Here is a 14589-nt window from a genome sequence, read left to right as displayed (position 1 = left end):
CTGTCCGATGCCTCACTGACAATTTCAGCTCCATCTCCTCCTCAATGCGACAGTAGCTCAAAGTCACTTACAAGCTTTAACAACATTAAAGTCTAATTGCGATTGAAAAATAAAGGGGAAAGATAGTTTTATCATACTAAGCATTATGGAAGCGAAAAACGATTAGGGAGACAAACATTTTCTTTGCAGAGGTTTTGAGTCCACCTTCTATTTTGGTCTTAAGAGTCTCCCATGATTACAGCATGATCCATTTCTCCTCTTGCAGCAGGAAGAAAATGATCCGAGAGAGGTAGTCTGCTATAAAGTGGCTGGTTTGGGGTTTAGCTTCTAGCTGTATCCCTGAAGACAGGACAGGGCTTTACTGCTTTTCATCTCATAGCCCAAGCTTTATCTCCATGTACACAAAGCATGCAGCCACAGATTCAAGATGCCACTTCCACAGTCCTTCTGATGCCCCACTGCCATGTGCCAGAGTTCCCTGCAGAGATGGAAGTGAGCTTCCTGCTGGTGGGGAGCTGTGAATGCATTTGACCTCGTGGTTCACAGCAGCAAGAACAGCAAAAGTTTCAGCTGAAGATTGTTATTGTTATTAAAAAGTTGTAATCTAGCAGAAAAGGGAAGATTCTACGCGAGGATTAGCACATCCCAATCCCAATACAGGACATCGCAGATTTACTCAGAGCAAAAGGTCTCCTGCGTTTGATGAGTTCTGCACATGCAGGCACACAGCACACACAGCAGCAACAGCTGGATGACAAAGGCACGCGGCTGCATCACGTTGCACACCCCTCAGCCCATGGATTCCCTTGCTGTATAGGCACACATCTCTCCTGCTTTCCTCCACACTGCGAACCTTCAAGCATATTTGCATATATTTAAGATAAAGAAAGCTATTAATGAAAAAATATATTTGCCCTCCATGGCTAATTCCTTAAGACACTCAAGACAAATTCATCATCGTCACAGAGTTTGGAAATGGAAGAGTGAGGCAACTTCAGTGCAAGCTATGGCCAGGCTCGAGCATCCCAGGCACTGCCAAGCACAGAAGGAGCTCTTTGAGGTTATGTTCAGGTGTCTGTGATCCAGCCCATTCTTTCTGAGCAAATGCACCAGGAGTCAGAGGGGCAGCAGTACCTGGCTTAAGAGAGGGAGGTGAGAAATACTCCTTATAAAATTTAAACATTCCTGCAGCAGTGAATACCCAGAACCGAGGCTTCAGTCAGCACGAGTGCTGCCCTGAGCCTGGAGGAGCTGCAGTGAGGGATGCCTGAAGAGCTTTGCTTGATGGTAGCAGAAGGAACCTGTCCTGAGCTACGCCTCCCAGTGCTGCACCTGGGGGAGGCTCAGCAGCTCCAGCTCAGCTGCCATGAGGGACAGCAATGTCCCCTAACCCTTCAGCTCCTGTGAAGTTTGCCTTAAATCCTTGAAGCGTGCTGATTGAGTAGTAATTAAGCTGCATTGTCTCAGGCGACAAATCTGACAGGAGACACTCCAGAGATAACCCAGAGGCAGAGCTCACAGACTGCTCTGGCAGCTGCCACGTCCCCTTAACCCTCTGGATTAACATTTCTGGGCACCATTTGAGGAGAGAGGGTTATTGGGGAGGCAACAAGAACACGTGAACTCTCCTAAAGTTTCAGCCACTCTCCCCCTCCTCTCCCCGTGCCATGGCCTGGCTATCCCCCTGGGAGGGGAACTTGGGCAGACACTAATTGTATTTGACAGCAGCAATTACACGCAAGGCTGGAGATTAGAAGCTCGTTAATTGTGTGTGCTGTAATTGCTGCCGCCTTTCCCTTGGCTGTCCGAGGCCGGAGCCAGCAGAGCAGAGGCAGGAGGGGTGCTGCACCCAAATGCAGGTGGTCTGGGGCTGAGAGGAGAGGTCTCCTCTCCCCAGTGGCTCCTGACCCTGCACAATGAGGGCTGGGTGGCCAATGAGGCATGAAATGAGGACAAGCCGGTTGCTCTTCCAAGGGTGTTTTCCACCTGTATCCATCTGCACGGTCTGGCTGAACAGCATGGTAGGTGCACACAGAGGGAAGGTAAATATTAACCCTTCAGGGCAATGCTGCTAAAGGAAAAAGACAATTACCCCCTGTAAGATTAGGTGCATATCTCAGTAGCATTCATAAAAATCCTCTCTTTTCCACTGAAACCCACAAGCTCAGTGTTTCTCGCTGCCTTACAGACTACCAGATAGACGCAAACATGACGAACCCTTCCAGAGGCAGTCCCAGGCAGCCCTGCTGGGCAGCCCCTTTCTGGACAAGCTCTGTGCCCTCAGCACCAGCAGGACTTCTGCACCCCATAGCCAGGGCTGCCCCGTTCCCCTCCTACTGCCCTTCCCAGCTCTGTGACTCATCACCTGGAATGCTTTCAGGAGACCACTGAGGATCTATCTGCACAATCTGAGCAAGCCGTCCCATGCAAAAAGCAGCAGTGCATCCCCCAGGATGGTGCATGGATGGGTTTGCTCTTTTGATATTGCTGAGATAGTTATCACAGCTTTTCCCCTTCTAAACATAATCTGAGATGAGGATGAAATATTTTCCTAGCTGAAAGCTAAAAACAAACATGCTGCTATTAACACCCATGCGCTGCACAGTTATACAGAGCTGCAGTCTAAAACAAGGCTTCAAAGAGTATTCCATTAACATATAGTGAGTTAATTAAAAACTGTAGCATAACACAGCTGGAATTTGGTCATAAGCACAATCAGGGGAGGGGAAATAAATGTGAAATGCCTGACAGAACTGTAAGCAAGCTTTATGATTGCTAGTAGCTCTGATTTCATGACTCAGCGTACACAATTTACTGTGCACGTGAAACGAAATATCACATTCAGCCAACAAACATAATGCAGCAGCTCTTAGGATTTTTTTTTGATGCGTGGAGCTTTTTCTTTTGTTTTCAATGGAAAAACAGAGAGGTAGGGGCCTTATTCACACCATGCCCAGAGTGCCCATGGCAGCATCATCCTCTGTGCTGCAGCCCTGTGGCTGCCTGGCCACCATCACCGCATGCTGTCGCCTTCTGCAACCAGCCTTCCTGGCCATGTAAAGGCACAGGTCCCTACCCTCTGTCTGAATGTCATCTGGTGGAAGCCTACAACTCCCCACCTAGAAATCAAGGCATTAGTGAGATAACCCCACAGATTCCATCCAACTCCCTGAATTTTTAACAATCTCTGACACAGCAAGAGCTTCATCTACACTGAAAAATAGGATTTTTTCATTAGAGCTTGCACCCTCCCCCACTTGAAATAGCTGAGCAGCAATTTGACATGGTGCTGTCACGAGCAAGGTGCGGTGATCCAAAGCCCACCTCCTAAACACACACCTCAAGCTGCAAGCAGAGCAGAGTGGCCGCATTCCTCCAGCCTCTACCACTGCCTCGCTTCTCTACCCAGTGCAGAGGGCTTGGGAGCTCAATGTCAGGCTCTTCTGGGTTTGTGGGCACTGCAGGAAGACTTTGGGGTCCATGGATGCAAGGGAGACTTCATGCTGCTTTCATGCAGCAGAAACTCAAGACTGAGCAGACAAAACATCTCTTACTGCTGGTCTTCTCCACCTCACCTGACAACACCAGCAAGCTCCCATTTGACTTTCCTCCCATTCCAAACACTCTGTTATGTTCAGGTTAGCATTCAGCCTACTGAAAGCTTTATTTCCCAGCTTGCTTTGGCCACTGAAGTTTCTGATTGAGGTTTGACTGCAGGTTGAGTTGCTTCTCACACCACACTACCACCACTCACTGCTGCTCAGAAAGCCACTCCATACAAGCAAGCCTTTTAACACCTGCTTATCTCTACTTTTGTTAATGGAGAGAAGCAGCACTGCTGTTTGTCTACAATGAACAAAAAGCTGCATGTGCCAACAAAAGCCCTTCCTTGCCAGAAATGGCCACCTGTCATGGCAGAACGGCAGAGGCAAGACCTGGCTGTCCCAGTCACTTCAGCTTGCAGCCTGACATCCCAATAAATGGGGACATTCAGGTTGAGTATCAGGAAAAATTTCTTCTCAGGAGTGGCTGGGTACTGGCAAAGGCTATCCACGTTGGTGGTGGATTCACCATCCCTGGAGGTGTTACAGAATTGTGGTGATGTGGCACTGAGGAGCATCAGCAGAGGAGGGGATGGGTTGGGGTTGGACTTGGTGATCTCAGTGGTCTTTTCCAACCCTAATGATTCTATGATTCAAATTCCCCCTTGCCATCTCAAACAAAGCCAAGATCTTAGGCTGGCCTGCAAATACGAACAAATCAGGTTCTTTCTGCACATCTATTAAGGGGGAAAGAAAGAAGCAACTGAATCCTTGCTACACAAAAGACATACAAGTATCTCACCTCATTCTGTTAGCTCTGGTCATCACTGAATATCCATAGTTTGAACTAACGTACTTTATATTATTCAGTTTCCTGTGCTGTACCTGGCTGGGATGCAATGCTTAAACCCACCAGGAAGCCAAGTGTCATGATGTCGGGACATCACAGCACATTGCTATGCTGTAGCAGTGCTCAGCGTCAACAAGGCAGAGCCATATCCCTGATTATTTTTCTGAATGCATTTCAGAACAGTACAGAATATATATATATTTTTTATGAATTGTAACAAGATGATGGAAATGAATTCATTCGCATATTCAAAAGGACAAATACTTCATCTTTGCTTAAATGTTTAACCAAAAGCTCCACACTGGGGGCTAAAAATGATAAACCCTCCAATTTCCTGCTTGCAATCCCAGAAGACAGCTACTACAACATCCCTGAGCAGCTGTGAGAGAATATGTGATACTGCACACAATGCACTAACGCTACAGAACAGTGGCACTGCTGGATCTGGGCTGGAAAAATACAAGCATTCTTACAAGCAGAAGTTAGCAGAACTAGTAAAACTGTGTAGTTAACTATGCAATAAGTTCCAGCAAGCTTACATGGAGGGAGAGAGAAGAGGTAATCCTGTAAAGTGAAGATGTTTAGGAATAAAACAACACAGAGAACCTCTTCACAGGATTCCAGTGTGGCTTTTAATACACAATTTTGCATTGTTGCTTTGCTTTCTCAACTTCAACCTTACTAAAATGCCAGCTTGCAGCTTGGCACTGTTTATTTCAATCAATTGCTCGAACGAGGATTGCAATGTCGTAAATTAAAGGTGCTAAGACCATAAATTTCCAGGGAGATGTAAAATCAAAGAGAACAATCTAAGCGAATCCCAGGGGTGGGAGCCCAACACATGCTCCAGCTGTTGGGCTTATGCACTGTGTTAGTGCCCTCCCTTTCCCCACACAAACTGGGGGGTGTACAGGGTTACCTTCACCTCTTGAGCCAGGGCTTGCATGCTTAATATTCCATGCTGCTTTTAAAAGCTGTGCTGCCAGTGAGGGGAGCAGCTTCTTGACCTCAGCTCTCCCCAGTCCACCGCACAGCCCGGTGATGGCCTGCAGGGTGAGCAGGGGCTTGCAAAGCTGGTGCTCATCACTTCAGAGCTCAGCTTTCCACCCAAGGTCTGGGCTGCCTTTTCCCAATGACATCCAAGAGATCTCGTACCCCTGCTCCAGTGGCTCCAAGAGGAGACAGAGCAGATCTGCACGAGTGGTGGGAGGTGTTTGCAGGACAGTGCACTGGTGCACCTATAGGCTCAACCAGGTGACCTTACTGCTTGTGGAAGGCTCATCATCACCATCAGCAGGACCACAGCAATCCCTGCCAGCATTCCGCTCCCGTTTGTCTTCTTCAGACTAATAACTGACACTTGGATAAAATAACAACCAAAACAAATAGTCAAATAAGACATTCACAGGGTGGGAACCAAAAGACAAGAGGGAATGGTTTTAAAGTGAGACAAGGGAGGTTTAGGTTGAATATTAGGAGGAAGTTTTTCACAGAGGGTGGTGGAGCACTGGAACAGGTTGCCCAAGGAGGTAGGTGGATGCCCCATCCCTGCAGGCATACAAGGCCAGGCTGGATGTGGCTCTGGGCAGCCTGGTCTGCTGGTTGGCGACCCTGCACAGAGCAGGGGGTTTAAAACTAGATGATCATTGTGGTTCTTTTCAAGCCAGGCCATTCTATGATTCTATGATTCTATGATCTGAACAAACCCCAAAGTACCCCCAGTGGAGAGAAGCAGGGATGCTGGCAGTGCTGCACTCCATGCTGCCAGCCTTAAGGAGTACAGCCACCGTTCTACATAGCCCCCACTTCACATGATGCTGTTAAATGACTTCCATGCTACAAAGAAACACATTCACTATTTTCACAGTTTCTGACCTCGCAGTAGGACAAGCCATAAATTGAGGCATTAACCCAAACGGCACAGCAGGCGTCTGAATGCTGGTGGCAGGCACAGCCCCACACAGGTCCTCTACTCCCCGCTCTTCCCATCCCCCTTGTAATCCTGCCCACACGCCCTGCCTCTCTTCCTCAGCCACAAACAGTGGCTGCTTGGGCAGATTATCAGGGGAGACATCTGTTTGGCTGATAGACAAAACAGGAAAACATGATGGGTGCACTCATTTTGTTTTCAGAACACTGTTTTTTCTAATGCATTTCTTAGTTTCCCAAAGAAATTGTCAGCCTGAAGTACCAGCCAGGAAATCTGCAGATTTTGACCTGAAACTGCATTACATGATTTACCACTTGCTCTCGTAATTCTTAGAAGCTGACCACACGTCAAACCTATAAACTGCAGAAGAGCAAAGCTTCTCAGTCCGGGCAGAAGAGGACAAATTTGAGTGCTGAGCTCAAGCTTACAAAAACTGAGGTCTGGCTTTCAAAATGCCAGTTAACATATTGTGATACAGAGTTCATACCGAGTCACTGCAGAAATGCCAAGTTGCCCTGGAAGTGCTACTTAAACACAAGAGGGTCACCAATTTCAATCGATGCTTAAAATAGTTCAGTAACACTGTGCAGCCCACAGAAAACGTACACACAGCTCTGCTGCAAGTCCAGATTGTCCTGCCTTCACTGTATCCTTGTATTGCAAATGCCCATTCTCACGTTTCAGTTTCCCTTAACTTGCCTGTTACAATTAAAATGTGGCAGGGATCGGCTTAACAGGAAGAGCAAGACAGAGGGCAGGAGCCCCCCATGCTGGGGCAGCTGCCCACCCAGTCAGAGATTGCCCTCTGCAGTGCCTCGTAAGGAAACAGCCACTGAACAAACCCATCTGCTTCCCAGTTTACCGCACTGACCCTACTGCTATTTCATTCACTCTGAAGTTTGCTTGCCTTCTGATGAAGCTATTTCATACCCAGGGTGCTCTCCTGGCTGCTCCCAGTGCTCGCTCACCACCAAGAGGCATTCCACCATCCCACTCCCACTCGCTGCTTGGCCTGAAGTGCGGTGAAATCAGTCCTCCCTACCCAGACAGAGCACAGGACAATAGCTGAAGTACAGCCTTCTTCTCTGTAAATGTCAGCACTGGAATTTCAAACCTCTGAGAGCTTAGAAAAGACATTTGGCAAATGTTTATTTTCTTTGAATCCACATTCTCTCCCTGCTCTGCCTCAGAGATGTGTCTCTGCTGTTCAGATTCCAAAGATGCATCTTTGCTCATTACACAGTGCAAACCTTACTGTGGGCATTATTGGTGAAGTCACATTGCTAGTCAAGCACAAGTTAAAATACCCTTTTTTTTCCCCCCCAGTATACACACAGAAAACCATTAAGTGCTTCAACACATTTTTGCAGTTAAAGCCAACAAAGCCTCTGTCAGGAGAAGGGGGTCCTGCTGAAATCGGTACTGGGACACGCTGTTGGGATTGGAACTGGTAGATGTGCAACGTAAGAAATAGCAAAAGGAAATATTTAGAATCAAGAGATGCCAAAACTGCAATCAGCAAATGAGAGGCTAAAACTGATGAGTAGATCTGGATGCTTTCTCTATTATTTATTTTTATTATTTAAGCTGTGCTGTGCAACCCCTTTGTTACAAGAAATGCTCGGTAACAACTCACTGCAGTGTGTGGTGCAGCTTTCCACCACATCAGCTTGGAAAACCCAGGGTTTTACATCGAATGGGATTGCTGTGACATCAGTTACATGCCAGAGAATAGAATTATGGTGTTTGTGGAAATGGAAATATTGCCACCAAGAACGTTTGCCTCAAAACTGACGAGCACTAAAAGCGCCCAAAGGAAAGACGGCGACGAACGTGAGAACAAAGTGACTGTACAGAGCTGCAAGAGTTTGTGGATTTCCCCAAATGACCAAACCCGCTACTGACAGCAAGGTAATGCTGCAAGGGCAGGGCCTGCAGAGCCAGAGTGACATCAGGGTCAAGGTGTGCATGGGCAGTGCTGCAGGTGGCTGCCAGGGAGAGCTCAGGGACATCACTGCCAAACTCACACACACGCATCAGCAAAAGCCACTGAAAGCAATGTGTCACTTGCTGCCAGGAAAGCAGGAAGACAACAGGTGAAAGTCTGAGAAGCAGAACAGGCAGGACACATCTAGCTCTCTGAAGGACCCCAGGCAGTCGGATGTGTTGACGGCATGAAATGTTTCTATTTAGGAACAGAAAACACAAAAGAACTGCTTCATAAATTATTCTGTTTTGGAGGAAGAGCGAACAGACTTGAAGGACAGGTGATGTCTCTGAAATATGTAAATGGCACTGAGCTGGTCCAAGCAATTACCTTTTCATTGCCTGGAACTTCAGACTAAAAGGAATGACTCACAAGAAAGAACAAGAAACAAAAGATGTGCTAAAAGGTAGAAGATGACGAAGGTAGATGGCATCGAGAGGAGAATAGAGACGAGCATGGAAGAGTTGAGTCCTGGCCTCTGAATAGCTGCTCTTGGGAAAAAGAGCAAAGCAACCTACAGCATGGCACATCAGACTATGCCAATGTGGGGGAGCTAGCTGCAAAAGCATCCAGAAAGGCAACTGTGATGACTAGTTCTAGACTTGTGAGTTCAAGAGAAATATAGCAGCTCTGTGTAAGTAAAGATCACGGATTTCACCTACTTTACTGTATTTGCTATTTTAAAGCTTTTCTAGCAAAAAGAATTGCTGAAAATAATGCAGTCTAATTATTTATTGCTGTTAAAGAAAACTCCAGGCATGAATGTATCAGACAGCCTGATAGTGGGAAGGGTGAAGGCAAAACTAAAATGCACTGGAAACATCCACGGAGATGAGCCAACAGCTGTGCAACTGAAGTGAAAAGCAGCATCTGGGCCTCACAGAGCAAGATATAGCTGTGGCTGCCATATCTCCACATGCAGTCCTCTCCTAATCATCTGCAGGTACTGCAAGCTCTGGGTAGGAAGGGAAAGGAGAAAGTCGGATTTCAGCTATCAGTGGTATTTTCAGTGCTCTGCACACAAATTCGGGATGCTCTTCCTGCATCAGCATGCATTCACTTCATTTTTTTCCATCAAAACCAAAGAAAGATTACTAAATTATAGCAATTACAGTCTGATGCTGAAAATGTACTAATACAGAACCTGCAAGGTCAATGTGAAAGAATGAATCAAGGAAAGGATCAAGAAAAGTGAACAGAGACGTGGATCTATAGAGGCTGCATAAGAAATACTGTGTACATTTAGTGCCACTCTTTTCATTAAGAAAAATACTGACAGCCCAAAGGCTGCAGAACAGCAATAAATATAAATCTGTTGGGGGGTGTGTGTGGAAATTAAGAAAAGTTTCCAAGTTTTAAATTTTGTGTACTTAGTGCTAAAAGATTAAGACATTATATACCCTTTGGGAATATATGAAATGGGGGAGAGAGGGGACTGAAATAACACAAGAAATTTGTAAGCGATATAATGAGATATGCAGCATCCCTGTACTCTGATTACTATTTATGATCCTCTAACAGAAATGCTAAGTCACAGCCTGAAGCAGTAATTGAGCACCTGGTGGGAAGGCAGGGCCAACCTGGGGACCTCAGGTGTGTGCAATGAACCTGAGTGACCAGAAGGGGTGGAGCCAGGATCCATTCCTTTCCAGTCCTCATTTAAGGGTTGGCAATGGAGGTGAGGGCACCTCTTGCCGGAGATCTGTGCATATGTGAGCTCTTTTGAAGGTAAGCAGCTTTCTTCCTTCACTTTTGGGTCTGCTGCATTTGGGTTCATTCACTTTTGCTGTAGCCAAAGACTTTTCCACCCTACTGTTATTGTGGTACTTTCCACCACATTACAGTTCCATGGTAATTTGGAAGCTCAACTTTTTGCATTTGTACCGAGCTCTATATACCATTTTATTCAAGTAGTGGGAGCATTTTATTTGTAATCTACTGAGCACAAGAAAAACTGAAGAGAGCCCAGCAGGTGAGCATGTAAAGGAGACAATGATAGTGATGAAGAACTTTGTGATGGTCTCACAGATCTTTCTTATAAATCCAATTTGAAGTTGGAAGGGTAAAACAGCTATTATCCTACCACCATGCCCTGATGTGTACAACTCCATCATTTGGAAGAACAGAGCTCCCTCTTGTGGATTCTGAATGTGGATGTGGCAGGAAAAAGCAGTGGGAGACTGAAGGATGAGAAGACTCCTCATGGGATTTTAGCTGTACAAAAATGGAATTTAAATGCAAATACAGTAGGGAGGAAAGGTGAATTCTCTTAAAGAAAGTACTGTTGCCTGTACTTGAATGCTGACTCTGAAATCACATTCTCTGATCTTCTAACTTCCTCTGTTAGCTCTTACTGCAGCCAAGCAGACTACTTCCATGGAAAGCTCTCAGACCTCTTAACAGGTTTCTAGCTCAGTCACAGGTGAGGGGTAAGGAAAACAGAATAAGGACTACAGTGGTGAAGGCACAGTGGCATGTGCTGGAGCTGTATGAATAAGAAAACCACTGGTGTCAGGAAGCCAAGAAATACACACCTGATTATGAGAGCGAGAGGTTTATGTACTGAAATGCTGCAACAGCAAGAATTTGAAGAGAGAAAATAACACTTCTTAAAACTATCAGGAAGCCTTAGCCCTGCCATTAGCAGAGAAGCTTCTGCTCAAGCCCTAGCACTGCTCTTTTCTCCTGCAAGCTTCCTGCATCAACTATTTAAAACCACAGGAGGATGGAGCCACACACCAGTGAGCAAATTCCTATGCTATAGCATTACTCTCCACTGCATGGATTCTGCTGAGTCCTGTGCATAGGGGTATGTGAAAGAAGAGCTCTCACCTCCATTCATTCCCCTCTTGAAGGGAGGAGCATCACTGCAGACAGCCCCTTGTTTGCTGGATGAGTTCTTAAAAAGGATTTGAAGACCACCAGGTTATTCCAGTTCTCCTAGCAGAGAGCTTTGTAACCCAAAGGGATACCTATGAAAAAGAGTAGCCCTCTGAAGCAAGGAGGGGAAGCATACCCAAAGCAGAAATTGTCACAGCACTCTTAATGAACCCCAGCTCTGCCTGGTTGTCTCTAAATTACCTCTCTGCTGCAAAAGCAGGATCAAACCCATGGAACAAGAACTGGCAAAGAAGCAGCAATCACTCTTATGAGTCCAGAACAGCACCAGAATATAAGAGGGAATCAAGACCTTGATTCATAGGCTGGTGCTCACACAAGATCCTGCTTCCAGAGTGCAGGACAAAAAAAGAATCAATTTCCTACCGTGAAAAGAAATTACCATGCTGTCAGCATTTTGCTATTAGTGAAACATCTTTCTTCTATCTCCAGTTAAAAGCAATATTTTTCTAAAGAGCAATCCTCTTTAAAAAAAAAAAAAAAATCGTATAGAAATCAGTCTATAAACAGGGAGATATCCTTAAATGCTCAATCAAGTAATAAACCTAGCAGATGAAAGGCAGACTAATTAAAATAACAGTACAATCTCCCTTTAACAAACGCATACAGGACTCAAAAATATGCTTGTTGGAGTACCTAATCATAATCAGATTTGGTAATTTGCTGTATCAAAACAAAAAGGAAACATTTTCAGAATTGATCATTCAGTTCATGTCACTTTTATGGAGATTACTTTCTATTGATCAACATTTAAATAGTAGTTGAAAAGAGAAAGATGAGAAAAGGGTAAGAAGTATCTTTACATGCTAAATACAGCATGAACTGATAAAAGCAGAATAAATTAGATCACTATAGCCAAATCAACCCTGCACATGTGCTCACTGTAATGAAGATAATTACAAATGGAAAAAGATGGTTCTTCATGCTTCGGCCTTAACAAAAGGGGAGTTTTAAAATGAAGTTAGAGCTTAATCTGCTCAGAATGAAGTTTCCTACGCAGCAATTAAGTTCTGCATGAAGCTGAACCACCGTTGGCTTCTGAAGGGCACAAATGCTGGTTTGTTTTCTGAACAGCACTTCCTACCTGTGGATTCCAGTTGGGGTCCAGTTTTTTCACTGTAGCAACGTACTCCTGCATAGCCTGATGAGGACTGGTGTCTCCCAGGGCTTTCCAAGCTTCCCTAGGGCAGAGAGCAATGTATCAGTGAGCCTCCCTGAGACAGCACAGCGTGTTCTTATGGTGTCATCAGTGAACAAACCAAGCAGATCCATCTACATGTTTTCAAGGGTTGTAAAGCCACCTCCCATTCAGTTTGAAGTGGTCAACTTCTCAGTGAAGCCATGAACAGCTAGTGCAGGTGCAGCACTTTGCTGGGAAAGCATCTTTCAGGGGGCCTAGATCTAGGTTGGAACATGTTTTGTGTTCTAACGTAGATTCAGCTATCTTGGCTGTTTCTACAATGTTCACCCTGGAGAAAAGAAGGCTGCAGGGTGACCTCACTGCAGCCTTTCAGTACTTAAAGGGAGCCTACAAACAGGAGGGGAGTCAACATGTTGAAAGGGTAGATAACAGCAGGACAAGGGGAAATTAGGTTGGATATCAGGGGGAAGTTGTTTGCTGTGAGAGTGGTGAGGTGCTGGAACAGCTGCCCAGAGAGGCTGTGGATGCCCTGTCCATCCCTGGAGGTGTTCAAGGCCAGGTTGGATGGGACCCTGGGCAGCCTGGTCTAGTATGAAATGTGGAGGTTGGTGGCCCTGCATGTGGCAGGGGATTTGTGATCCTTGAGGTCCCTTCCAACCCCGGTCATTCTGTGATTCTCATGGTATGCAGGCCAATTCTGGATGTAGAAAGTAAAGACAGGCTGGGTTTTCATGACCACGTGAGGCAGAGTTAGCTGTAAGTGTTCAGGTTGAAAATTCTGACTTGATCATGTCTGTTGCATTGCAGGCCTGCAATACCAGTAAGACCAGTATCCCTCTTCTTGCTCAGGAAAAGCTATGTTTTTGTGAAGACACTCCTATATTAAGCAAAAGCCATTCAGTGGCAGGCTCTTAGATTTGACATCCTCAAAGTGAGGTCTGTAACACAACACAGAGCAGAACCAGAAGTCTCTAGGAGTTACGATGATTTCCTCTTACCATTTCTGCTTCCCCTCAAAATCAAAGAAGCTTGGCTTTGGAGTGTTACAGGTTCCAAATTTCACCTAAAAAATAAAAATTCTTTATGTTAGAACAAATCAAATGGAACTCCTGAATGGTCTGAGAGGCATCCATCCAGCTGCCAGTGAGCTGAGGCCTGAGATGAAGCAGTGTGATGGAAGGAAGCCATCAGTGGCAGTACCAAGGCAGGGTTAGCAGATAGGCATTGCTGCAGGACACAGTGTGATCTTGTACACAGCTTTTGTGGCTCAACTCTTGTTTAAAAACACCAGAACAGACATGGCACCCAAACTAACGCAGATGGACAAGAAATCTTTTATTCAGTGCGAAATGGACTTGGTGCCAGCAGGACTTTTGTGGCCAGCTTTCCATAGAAAGGCATCCCAACACGACAAGCACAAAGCCATTTCTGTCAGCATGGGGTGCAGCTCAATATCTTTGAGGTCCCTTCCAAGCAATGCCATTCTGTGATGCTCTGGTCTGGAAGAGGGCAGGGGCTGCTGGCAGAGCAATCTGTGAGCCAAGCAAAACCCAACTGCCTTCACCCTTCTCATTTAGAAATGAAATATGCCCCAGTGCTCAGGCAGGTGAAGTGCTTAAATCAACCTCACCTTAGCAGGGTGGGGATTTTCTGCTGAGGAGAGAATCATTAATCAGGCTTTAAAGAGAGCGTGCCTACACTGAGAGATATTTATTAGTTACACTATGTTTTCATTTAAAGTGTGAGAGACTGTGACTGAAATTAATTTTCCGTGCATCTGACTGCCTGTGAGCGAGCAGTCCATCCAGATTAGGATCCCAGCTGGCCTGTAAAACGGTGCACTGCATTCCATGGAGGAAGAAGGGAAAGGACAAGCAGCAGTTAAGCCCTGTAAATCAATCACCATTCATTTGTACTGTCAATGTTTTCTCCTGTGCTCAGATATGGTCTGGACCATTTGTTTTATACAACAAAACACGGAAATAAAATGCAAGCTCATCATGTGAGCAGAAAGCGCCTGCCTGGCAGTTCTTTGATTCGGTGTGCAAGCAGACCAAGTCAGACAAAAAAAAAAATCCCATCTTTTTTAATTGTTTGCTGCCATCATCAAAACAAGAGGGCAGTTTCTTCTCTCTAGATTTGGCATTCAAAGGCTATTCCAGCCCTGGAAAGATTGTTAGTAGCATCAATAGTAATACAAATCAGGGAACAGTAGTTAAATTTCATCCATCAAGGGAGAAA

The 14589-nt window shown here is 45.6% G+C and overlaps 1 protein-coding gene across 1 annotated transcript in view; it reads right to left on the bottom strand.

The window, feature by feature from the left end:
* Positions 1-14589, bottom strand: part of ACBD6 (acyl-CoA binding domain containing 6) — a gene marked incomplete at both ends in the record, with an annotated part of 68657 nt that overhangs the window by 51197 nt on the left and 2871 nt on the right. Inside the window, 2 exons of the mRNA XM_079535234.1 lie at positions 12292-12388; positions 13347-13411. Of these exons, the coding sequence (XP_079391360.1) occupies positions 12292-12388; positions 13347-13411 (162 nt within the window). The remainder of the gene's footprint in view (positions 1-12291; positions 12389-13346; positions 13412-14589) is intronic.

This window comes from Tetrao urogallus (assembly GCF_951394365.1).
Source record: "Tetrao urogallus genome assembly, chromosome: 5".
Taxonomy (NCBI): Eukaryota; Metazoa; Chordata; class Aves; order Galliformes; family Phasianidae; genus Tetrao; species Tetrao urogallus.
Note: the sequence above shows the minus strand (reverse complement) of the source record. Positions and strands in the feature narration are given on the sequence as shown.